The sequence below is a fragment of the Octopus sinensis genome, linkage group LG10, assembly GCF_006345805.1.
Source record: "Octopus sinensis linkage group LG10, ASM634580v1, whole genome shotgun sequence".
In the NCBI taxonomy this organism is placed as follows: domain Eukaryota; kingdom Metazoa; phylum Mollusca; class Cephalopoda; order Octopoda; family Octopodidae; genus Octopus; species Octopus sinensis.
Genome location: NC_043006.1, coordinates 63,523,086 through 63,535,585, shown reverse-complemented (window position 1 = coordinate 63,535,585; position 12,500 = coordinate 63,523,086). Strand labels below are relative to the sequence as shown.

The window sequence follows — 12,500 nt, the reverse complement described above, 5'->3', positions numbered from 1 at the left end:
TTCGAATCCCGGACTGGGCTGCGTGTTGTATTCTTGAGCAAGACACTTTATTTCATGTTGCTCCAGTTCACTCAGCTGTAGAAATGAGTTGCGACGTCACTGGTGTCAAGCTGTATTGTCCTTTGCCTTTCCCTTGGATAACATCGGTGGCGTGGACAGGGGAGGCTGGCATGTATGGGCGACTGCTGGTCTTCCATGAACAACCTTGCCCGGACTTGTGCCTCAGAGGGTAACTCTAGATGCAATCTCATGGTCGTCCGTGACCGAAGGGGGTCTCTGATATATATATATATATATCATCATCATCATCATCATTTTATGGCAATGGAGGCAGGACCATCCAACTCTTGCCAGCACAGTTGCTGGCAAGGATTGGATGGTCCTGGCTCCATTGCCTGTTTTGGTGTGGATTCTACAGCTTGTTGCCCTTTCTCATACCAGCCTTTTTACAGAGTGTACTGGGTGCCTTTTGCATGGCACCAGCACCAATTTATAAATCCTCATCATTTTGTATCTGTATTCCGTACTCATATATATCATCAAGATCATGATCATCATCAATATATGTGTGTGTGTGTTTGTGTGTGGCCAGCAGATTTAGGGTAGGGACTAACTTGGATAAATCAGCCCCAGTGTTCAATTGGTACTTATTTTATAAACCCTGAAAGGGTGAAAGGCAAAGTTGACTCCCGCGGAATTTGAACTCAGAAATTCTGCCATGGTTTAAAGTGTAAGATTCAAAGTATATATTTTTTTTTAATAGATAAAATTTCAAAAATTATTTGCACTGACAGATGAGATTTTTTGATTTTCTTAAGTTGTAGACTGTTATAATGTGGGTCCTTGTTCACTTGTATGCTGTTGGTGGTGACACTAATATTCTTGTCACCACTATTATGTTGTGGCCGTATTCTGCGTCTTATTATCTTTGACTCGTCTATTGTACTATCACTGATAGCTCTGCAAGACGACTTGTAACATCTTTCTTGATGGTAACTCGAATTTGTATGTCACATAACTGACACTGACTCCAACTAAAATCTCATACAATGACTCTACTACTACTGACCTTCCTACAATGACTGAGACTCTACTACTACTGACCTTCCTACAATGACTGACTGTCTGACTTTATAGTGGCTTCTGATACCACTTTGTCATGTGGGAAGGAGTGTACCATTTTCACTACATCTCATCTTTTAGCTTTTTTTTTCTTTCGGAAGCAAGCAATTTTATTTTACTTTATTCACCCATCCTCCATTTTTAGCTTTTTTTCCCAATTTAATAGTTTTTCTTTTTGGCGTCTATTTGTAGGAACTCTGCATGCTTCCTTTTTCTTCCATGGGTTCAACCACCTGTAATGGTGTTGGTACCTGGAATGGGTCATACAACCATTCCATAGGTTCTTCCAATCTGTTTGGTTCATTTCCTATGAATCTCTTCTTCAATTGGTTTCTGTGTCATTTTTCAATACCATTTTTGCTTTTAATTCTGTACATCATTTTTCCTATGCGCTTTGTAATTTTTCCTTCTTCCTAGTATTGCTTTCTGTTTTTCTACAACCTCATGTATACCTTATCACCAATTTAAAAAAATTTCTGATTGTCTTTCCTGGTACTTCTTCTTTCTCCACCTGGCAACAAAAACTGATTTCGTCTTCCTTGCGAACATCAGTTCAGCTGGTGAGCTTCCTGTTAATGTATTAGGGTATGGTGTCACCCTGTATGCCCTTAGAAATTGCTGCAAAGTGACTTCGTCTGTGGTTTCCTTGTTTGCTTTTCTCAAAGCTATTTTAAAAGTGTCTGCAAAAAGCTCTGCCTGTCCATTTGATCTGGGATGGTAAGGCGCTATCATATCAGTTTGCTGTACTTTCAAGGCAACAATTATAAATGTGCCTTTTCATTTGCTGAGTTAACCTGATGTCTGACATTATTTATGTGAAAAGTAAGTTAAAAAGTAAGTTAAAAGTAAGTTAGAGCTGTTAAAAGAAGTGTCCTTAAAAAAACAAAATTTATGTACCTGTATATATATATATATATATATAATATATAATATATATATATATATATATATATATATATATATATATATATAATATATATACACTTTATTTAAAGCAGCAGAAATTCAACAAAACCTGTTACTCTGAGTTTCACGTTCCCGTCGTCGGACAGTTTTTGTTCGACGAACGGGAACGTGAAACTCAGAGTAACAGGTTTTGTCGAATTTCTGCTGCTTTAAATAAAGCATATTACTCTACCCCTGGTATTTGAGTACTCTTTTTTCCACCTTGTTTCACATTTATGTGTTTACTCCGGTATATATATATATATATATACATACAATGGAGAAGTAACTAGTATTTCAGATTTTATTTCTATTTGTCATCTAACACTTGTTTTCCTTCCAGAGACATTTCTAATTTCAAAACAAAAATCTTTCTTTGTTGCTAATTTATGCAGTCATTATTTTTTCTAGTTTCTACATAACTCAACAAGTTTCCAGTAACCCACTGCTAAAAACCCTCGCTCAAAGTACAAAAGCTCATCTATTTCCTCTAGGTGTCTCACTTGACTTAAGTTAGTTTCATTGAAGAAAATAGTTTTTCTTATTCTGATTTATTTATTTTCTTTGCATGCTTTAAGTCAAGTATTTACAATTGTACCACTGGTATCTCAGATGGTGGATGGAATGTGGTTTATGTACAAAGACCCAAAGTAATGATTCGAAAAGAAGTAGTAAGTTAACTTATATACTTCCCTATCCTTCCCTATCTTTTCCTATCCTTTATACTTCTCCATCCTTTATATCAAAGGTGCTTTTTTTAAACCCCTTTTTGAAGCTTTGTTTACTTTTTAAGTTTCTTTTAATCGCATTATTATCTCCTTATTTGCCAATTTTAATCTGCTGGTTTCAGTAATATTTCACATTTGTTTCTTTCTTCCTTACATTTTTGTGCTATTTTTACACATAAAAGAGTGTATTGATAGAAAAGTAAGTAAAAAAATACCTTAAGTAATTTACTATATCCCTTTATATTCTACGTTCAAACCACCCAATTTCACTTAGTTTTTCATCCCTCTATTAATAAAATAAGTACTGATGGTTGATGTAATCAAATATACCCCAGAACAGTGATCAACACCCTTAAAAAATGTAACATGACATTTGAAGATGAAAAACAAACTCAATTTTCTAATAATTAACCAATTTATTATTTTTTGAAATTACAAGATTTTCTGGGCAGGGAACACTGACGGGGTTGGAGGCGTGGGTATACTTATCGCTGAGAAATGGGTAGATAAAGTAATTGAGGTAATCAGAGTATGCGACAGAATACTTAAGATTAGATTAGCGCTTCATCATAGTTTAGCAACCATTATATCAGCCTATGCTCCTCAGTCGGGGCTACCTGATGGACAGAAAGACCGATTCTATGACACTCTACTGCAGACTACCTCGTTGACGAACGACAGGACCTTCTCTTTGTGGCTGGTGACTTCAATGGTCACGTTGGACGACATGCTGGGGGCTTCCACGGCGTACATGGAGGCTATGGCTCTGGTTCCCGCAACGAGGAGGGAACAGGCTGCTGGAGTTCTGCGATGCAAATAATCTTATGATTTGCAACACTAACTTCAGGAAACCTACCAGCCACCTAGTCACCTACCGATCGGGCCAACATACCAGCCAAATTGACTACATCCTTGCCAGGCAAAGGGAGAGATGGCTACTTATAATGCCAAAACCTTCCCAGGCGAAGAATGCACCCCACAACATAGACTGGTAGTTAGTGACTTTAGGATCAGGAGTAGGAGGACAACCAGAAGACGACCAACATGGAGAGAAGGATCTGGAAGCTTAAGGATCTGTGAATGAAGACAGAGATTTAGAGACATGTTACTTGAAGCCTTTGACGAAGTAGAAGGGGATAGTGTATCACATGGGGTAGAGGACAACTGGACGTTTCTAAGGGACAACCTGCTGAGAGCCACTGACCAGATCTGTGGCTGGTGCAAAGTCCCCTCTCGTCCCAAGGTAACGTGGTGGTGGAACAGTGTCATAGACAGGGCTATTAGAGAAAAGAGACAGACTTGGAAGCACTGGAAAAATGGTGGTAGCAGGGAATTGTATCAGACTGCTAAAAGGAAGCTAGGAGACAGGTCTATCTAGCAGAGGGGAAGCAGATAAGAAAAATTTGCCAATGTTCTGCGCCGTGAGGACCAAAGACTGGAGGTGTTTCGCGTTGCAAGACAGTGTGTGAGAGAGATTGTGATGTGGTGGGAGAGAAGTGTGTTCGCATGGAAGATGGTTCACTTGCGCTAAACGAGGATGCAAAGAGAGAGGCTTGGAGATGCCACTATGAAAGGTTGCTGAATAAAGAAAATGAATGGGATAAAGAGAGTCTGCCGAACGTTGACCCAACAGAGGGACCAGCTATCAGGGTTGATAGTTCTTAGTAGCTAAGGCAATTAGAAGCATGAAGACAGGGAAAGCCCCAGCCCATCAGGTATCACTGCAGAGATGCTCAAAATATCTGGTAGTGTCGGCTATAGCCTAGTCACTTGTATAGTTAATCAGGTGATACATGAAGGAGTCATACCCAATGACTGGTGTAGCAGCATAATAGTCAATGCTACAAAGGTAAAGGTGATGCCCTAGATACAAATAATTACAGAGGTATCAAGCTGTTGGATCAGGTGATGAAGGTTACAGAGAGGGTCATAAGCCAACTAATTAGAGAGAGAGTTAGTTTAGATGAGATGCAGTTTGGTTTCGTGCCAGGGAAAAGTACCACTGATGCTATATTCCTGGTAAGGCAGCTGCAGGAGAAATACCTAGCCAAAGATAAGGCCCTGTACCTGGCTTTTGTTGACATGGAGAAAGCCTTCGACAGGGTCCCCGATCCCTCATATGGTGGTCAATGAGGAGGAGGAAACTAGGAATAGAGGAATGGTTGGTGAGAGCTGTGCAAGCCATGTACAGGGACGCTGCTAGTAAGGTGAGGGTTGGAAATGAGTACAGTGAAGAATTCCGGGTAGAGGTAGGGGTCCACCAAGGCTCAGTCCTCAGCCCCCTCCTATTTATCATAGTCCTCCAGGCAATAACGGAGGAATTCAAGACGGATGCCCCTGGGAGCTCCTCTATGCTGATGACCTTGCTCTAATTGCTGAGTCATTATCAGAACTGGAGAAGAAGTTTCAGGTGTGGAAGCATGGTTTAGAATCGAAGGGCCTTAGAGTCAACCTAGCTAAAACCAAAGTCGTAATAAGTAGGAAGGTAGACAAATCACAAACGCCTTCAGGTAGATGGCCCTGCTCGATCTGTAGAAAAGGTGTAGGTAGAAACTCTATAAGATGCACCAAGTGTAAGCTATGGACACATAAGAGGTGCAGCAATGTCATAGGAAGGCTAACTAGGAAGATGGTTTTTGTATGTGGCAGATGCTCGGGAGCATAACCTCTGAAAATCTGCAGAAAACAACTTCCGTCACTTTCCAGGGGAAAAAACTAGAAGTGGTTGATAGCTTCCGTTATCTTGGTGACCAAGTCAGTAGTGGGGGTGGGTGTGCTGAAAGTGTAACGGCTAGAGTAAGAATAGCCTGGGCAAAGTTTAGGGAGCTCTTACCTCTGTTGGTGACTAAAGGCTCTCGCTCAGAGTAAAAGGCAGACTGTATGATGCATGTGTACGAACAGCCATGCTACATGGCAGTGAAACATGGGCCGTGACTGCTGAGGACATGCGTAAGCTCGCGAGAAATGAAGCTAGTATGCTCCGTTGGATGTGTAATGTCAGTGTTCATAGTCGACAGAGTGTAAGTACCTTGAGAGAAAAGTTGGACCTAAGAGGAATCAGATGTTGTGTGCAAGAGAGACGATTGCGCTGGTATGGTCATGTGGTGAGAATGGATGAAGATAGGTGTGTGAAAAAGTGCACACCCTGGCAGTTGAGGGGACCTGTGGAAGAGGTAGACCCAGGAAAACCTGGGTCGAGGTGGTGAAGCACGACCTTCGAACTCTAGGTTCACCAGGAAATGACCAGAGACCGAGACCTATGGAAGTATGCTGTGCGTGAGAAGACCCGGCAAGACCAGTGAGAACAATCAAAATCAAATCATATATCAGAAAGCAGGGGTTAAGTGACCCATCGTTCGTGTCCGCTGTCAGCCTCGTCTGGCACCCGTGCCGGTGATACGTAAAAGCACCATTCGCTCAGGGCCGTTTGCCAGCTCTGCCTGGCCCGTGTCTGGTGGCACGTAAAAGCACCATCCGTTCGTGTTCGTTGCCAGCCTCGCCTGGCCACGTGCCGGTGACACGTAAAAGCACCGTCCGTTCGTGGCTGTTGGCCAGCTCTGTCTGGCCCCGTGTCGGTGGCACGTAAAAGCACCATCCGTTCGTGGCCGTTTGCCAGCTCTGTCTGGCCCCGTGTCGGTGGCACGTAAAAGCACCATCCGTCCGTGTCCGTTGCCAGCCTCGGTGGCCCCCGTGCCGGTGACACGTAAAAGCACTGTCCTCTCGTGGCCGTTGCCAGCTCTGTCTGGCAACCGTGTCCGGTGGCACGTAAAAGCACCATCTGTTCGCGTCCGGTGCCAGCCTCGCTGGCCCCCGTGCTGGTGACACGTAAAAGCACCATCGTTCGTGGCCGTTTGCCAGCTCTGTCTGGCCCCGTGTCAGGTGGCACGTAAAACCACCATCCGTTCGTGTCTGTTGCAGCATCGCCTGGCCCCGTGCCAGTGACACGTAAAAGCACCATCCGTTCGTGGCCATTCGCCAGCTCTTTCTGGCACCGCCTGAAGGTGTGGTGTGTGGTGGCACGTAAAAACACCCACTACACTCGCGGGTGGTTGGCGTTAGGAAGGGCATCCAGCCGTAGAAACACTGCCAGATCTGACTGGGCCTGACGAAGCCTTCCATCTTCACAGACCCCAGTTGACCCGTCCAACCCATGCTAGCATGGAAAACGGACGCTAAACGATGATGATGATGATGATGATGATGAACCATATAGGGTGAACAAACTAACCTCAAAAATAAAGCTTTTGGCTCAGTGTAAATTGAACAATTTAAAAAAAAATTGTAAATTTTAAGTGAACATAAAATCTAATAAGTTCTCATTAATGACTTCATCAAAATAGGAAACTTTCTTGCTGACTGCAATCAACAGGTCTGCTTTGGACTCAGGTAATTCTTAGATTTTGCCTTGATTGACAGAAGAAATCTGAATTTGGACTTATATAAGTTTGTCATTACAAATGGTATAAGGATACAATTGTTGGGTGTAATCACTAAAGGAGTAAGTCTGCTTAGGTAGAAATAATAATAAAAGTTAATTCATCAGAGATGTAATTGCGTCATTTTTCTAGAAAAGTCAACATAATCATTGCTGTACTTTAGCAGAGTGACAGAAGAAAAAGAATGAATTTTTTTTAGGCATTAAGTATAGGTTGTTGGTTTGAAAACAAAATAACTTAATATCTATAACAATATGCTATTAACTTAACAGTCTATATTGAGAATTAGTGACTTCAAATATTTATGATCTATCATTGCCCCAACTTGCAACTCATGAATTGTCAATTTGAAGAATTTGACCTCCAAATATTGAAATACCCATCCAACACTATCTCATTATTGAAAATATTTTTGACACAATACAATCTTCTTTGCATACTCATTCAGAAAAACCTTATTTTATCTCAGCTCTGAACAAACCTTTATTGGCTCCAGTTATTGTAGCTATTTGTATCTAGCAACCTTGCCTTTATCTTGCTACAAATTTTGAATTTGCTGGTAGTAGAGTCAGCAGGATCTCTGCATAATTGCTCAGAGTCAGATACAAGTGACTGCATTTCATATGTGACTTCCCACTTCTCAGAATTTGAAAAGGTTGTTTAACCTCTTGGCTTATATTTCCTTTTATTTTTTTTACTTGTTTCAGTCACTGGACTGTGTCCATGCTGGGACACTACCTTGAAGGCTTTAGTCGATCAACTCAACACCAGTACTTATTTTTTAAAGTCTGGTATTTATTCTATTGGTATCTTTTCCTGAACTGTTAAAGTATTGGAATGTAAACAAATCAATATTGGTTGTCAGGTAGGGTTGGTGGGAGGACAAACACAAAGACACAGACCCCCCCAACCTATGTACTTTTATCTTTTACTTGTCTCAGTCATTGGACTGCAGCCATGCTGGACCACTGCCTCGAAGGATTTAGTGAAAGAAATCAACCCCAGTACCTACTTTTTTTAAAGCCTGGTATTTATCCTATTGGTCTTGTTTGCCAAGTTATTAAGTTCTGAGGGCATAAACAAACCAGTACTGGTTGTCAAGCAGTGGTGGAGGACAAACACAAAGGCAAAGACACACACACATATACAACAGGCTTCTTTCAGTTTCCACTCACAAAACTTTAGTTAGCCCAAGGCTACAATAGAAAATATTTTCCCCAAGGTGCCTCACGGTGGCACTGAACCTGAAGCTATGTGGTTGGGTAGGCTTTGTTTTAGCTTATCTCTACCAAATTCATTCACATTGGTCTTCTCAGTCTATACTAGAAGATACTTGCTTAAGGTGCTGTGCTGTGAGACTGAACCTGAAATCAGATGGTTGTGAAATGAGCTCTTTAACCATGCTGGTGTGTTTGCATGTAAGCTGCTATTACTGAAGTGAAAAGAAGTCTTTGTACTATATTCATTTTAAATGTTTAATAGTTTTGAAGATTATATATGAGAAAATGAGTGAGTGAGAGAGAGAGAGAGAGAGAGAGAGAGAGAGAGAGAGAGAGAGAGAATTTCAAAACAATGAATGCTGATGGTGGAGTTGCTTTATTGGTTATCACATGAAGACATCCATTATGGTTATCCTTTTCGCTTCTCTTATCTTTGTTCTCGGGTTTCTATTCGGAAGCTATTTTTCGTTCCATTCTAGGAAGGAATTTAATCATTTAGTTTCAACATTTAATCATTTATTCTCTACCCTTGTACTTAAGTTCTCTCCCTTGAACATAAGGTCAAGGGAGGCAATAAATGATTAAATGTAAGAAGAGTTATTTCCCCTGAATTCCTAATAAGTCCCGCTGTGTTAAGTGTCATCATCATTTCTCTTTAAAATATGTTGTTGTGCCTTTGATCATTCTCATTCATTAATATGTTAGTAAATTCTTGTCATTAACTTGGGAACTCTGATTTTTCAACATTTTGTTTTGAAGCTTGCATGTTATGAAGGAACCTTTGCTCAGTTTTCTCAAAATAGCAACCAAATCACCCTATGCCATACCCTACTGTCTTAAAAAAAAGGGAAGTTGTAGATGTTTTTTTTAAAAAAAAAAGACTGTATGATCAGAACTGGAATGCTTCATTATAGATCTGCTTGATGAGGGCTTACCTGGAACTAAAACTGGATTTCCACGATCTTCATCTCTCACCACCATCACTGTCATTTCATTGTCATCATCAGCATCATTCATGTGATACTCAACCCCTTCTTTCCTACTTTCCTCCACCACATACACACATACATCTCTACGTTTGTAATTTAAAATAATACATGTTTACCATGGACTTCCGGTAATGCATGTACAATTATATACAATATTCAGCTAGAGTTAGCTGCACCATAACTACACATACGAGCCCCATAATTTTCAAAACAAGAAAATTGCAGCAAACCTGTGTGATAGTAGTGTCAGATATAGTATGCAGACCATCATATAACTTGTTCAACATATTTCTTATGTGATATCTCAATGGTGCACCTTCCTTTCCTGCTCCTTTTTGCATGGCCTTTAGTAATACATTGTTGCCAGAAAACTGTCCATGAACTCAATAATGTAGAATTTAAATTTCTAGTGATTTTATTTAAGTCATCTTTGCTGTTCAAGTTCAGCTGTTTTAAGAACTCCAAATTTGATAAAAATGTTATTAAATTGCTGTTGGGTTAACAGATTTAACAACTGAATTAAAATTTTTCAATTTATAAACAATATCCTCGGTTGTGAGGGATGATGAATGGACATCTTATAGTCATGATTCATATCGAGCCCGTCTGAGTATTAGCGTGCGTCTACGATGAGTCTACGATTTTAAAAATAATTTAACATAATTTTTTATTCCATTTTAATGCATAATTTTTTGTGTGTCGATGGCGGCGGAGTTGGCGTCCATGGTCACACCTGCCCCTGTTGCTTCTCCCCCTTCTTCCTCCCTCGTGAAGCTGTGGGGAAGGGAGTGTAAGGAAATCAACGTCGTAAAGCATTGTCAAGGAGACCAGCGTTCTTTTAGAACAACGACTTCATGGCTTGAAGACACCAAAACAGAAATGGCTAAGAAAGCCCGAATTGGCATCTATAGGAAAGTAACTCTCTAAAAATGCTTATATAGTTATTTCCCTTACAAACCCGAGCAACGCGGGCGATACTGCTAGTTATATATATATATATTATATATATATATATATATTATATTTAAATATATAATATATATATATATATAATATATATATATTATATGTATATTATATATAATATATTACATATCTCTCTGTCGGTCTGTCTGTCTGTCTCTCTCTCTTTATATATATATATATATATATATATATGTTATATATAAATATACAAAGATTCTATAATTATACTGAGGGGCCAGCTAATTGCTTTGCCATGCACTGATTTAGAAATAGGAGCTAAATACCTATTCTACTACCATAAAAGGTCTCCGAGACAGTAAACACACAGCTGTATTTCGTCTGTCGTTACATTCCGACTTCAAATTCCGCCGAAGTTGACTTTGCCTTTCATCCTTTCGGGGTTGATAAATTAAGTACCAGTCACGCACTGAGGTCGATGTAATCGACTTTATCCGTTTGTCTGTCCTTGTTTGTCCTCTCTGTGTTTAGCCCCTGTGGGTAGTAAAGAAATATATATATATATATATATATATATATATATATATATATATATATGTAATATATATATCTCAGTGAGACATCCAAAGAGATAGGTACAGGAGTGGCTGTGTGGTAAGTAGCTTGCTTACTAAACACATGTTTCTGGGTTCAGTCCCGATGTGTGTCACTTTGGAGGGATGGCTTCTACTATAGCCTCAAGCTGACCAAAGTCTTGTGAGTGGAAACTGAAAGCAGCTTGTCATATATATGTATATGTTTGTGTGTCTGTGTCACTCCACCATCACTTGACAACTCCCCCTAACTTAGCGGTTCAGCAAAAAAAGACCGATAGAATAAGTACTAGGCTTACAAAGTCCTGGGGTCGATTTCTTCAACTAAAGGGTGCTGCTCCAGCATGACTGCAGTCAAATGACTGAAACAAATAAAAGAATATATATATGTAATATATATATATATATATATTTATATAAGTAACATGTATATATATACTAGCAGTATCGCCTGGCGTTGCTCGGGTTTGTAAGGGAAATAACTATATAAACATTTTTAGAGAGTTACTTCCCTTATAGATGCCAATTCGGGCTTTCTTAGCCATTTCTGTTTTAGTGTCTTCAAGCCATGAAGTCGTTGTTCTAAAAGAACGCTGGTCTCCTTGACAACGTTTTACGACGTTGATTCCTTACACTCCTTCCCCACAGCTTCACGAGGGAGGGAAGAAGGGGAGAAGCAAACAGGTGCAGGTGTGACCATGGACGCCAACTCCGCCGCCATCGACACACGAAAAATTATGCATTAAAATGGAATAAAAAATGTTAAATTATTTTTAAAATCGTAGACTCATCGTAGATGCACGCTAATACTCAGACAGGCTCGATATGAATCACGACTATAAGATACCCGAATTTGGTTAAACTGCACCGCAAAATGTGGGAGTAGTTAGGAATCTAAATCGAAGGGGACAGACACTCTCACAACTACAGTTTTATATATATAGATATATGTATCTGTGATACATATATATATATATATATATATGTATCTGTGATACATATTATATATATATGTATCTGTGATACATATATATATATATACACATCAGTAAAATATATATATATATATCTGAATATATATATGTGTAATATACATATATATATATGTAATATATATAGCTGAGAAATATCGTTATAGGTATTAATATACCATAAATGATTATATAAAAATAGAGGACAAAAAGATGTTGCATCAAAATTAGATTTGTATTAAATCTAATTTTGATGCAACTTCTTATTCTCCTCCAATTTTATATAATTATTTATTGTATATTTATATGTATAATGATATTTTTTAACTACTATTTTCGTATTCTTATTACTTGCTCTGGCTGTTTTTATGAATATGATGAATCTTTATTAGAATTCATTCTTTCTCTCTATTTGGACACACAGCCAGTACTGCGCCTATAAAGATATCGTTTAACGTCGTTCTCCATGCAGCATGGGTATATATATATGTTTAATATGTGTATATCATATATATATATATATATATATATATATAGATATATATATATTTATATATATATAATATGTATAT

General features: G+C 39.1%; 1 protein-coding gene across 4 annotated transcripts in view; it reads left to right on the top strand.

The window, feature by feature from the left end:
- LOC115216609 (alpha-N-acetylglucosaminidase) overlaps positions 1 to 12,500 on the top strand; it is a 77,393-nt gene that overhangs the window by 53,719 nt on the left and 11,174 nt on the right. For 2 of the 4 annotated variants that reach the window (XM_029786084.2, XM_029786085.2), the window contains one exon: positions 2,646 to 2,738. The exons of the other annotated variants lie outside the window; for them this stretch is intronic. In XM_029786084.2, coding sequence (XP_029641944.1) covers positions 2,646 to 2,738 — 93 coding nt within the window. The remainder of the gene's footprint in view (positions 1 to 2,645; positions 2,739 to 12,500) is intronic. 4 annotated transcript variants of the gene reach the window in all.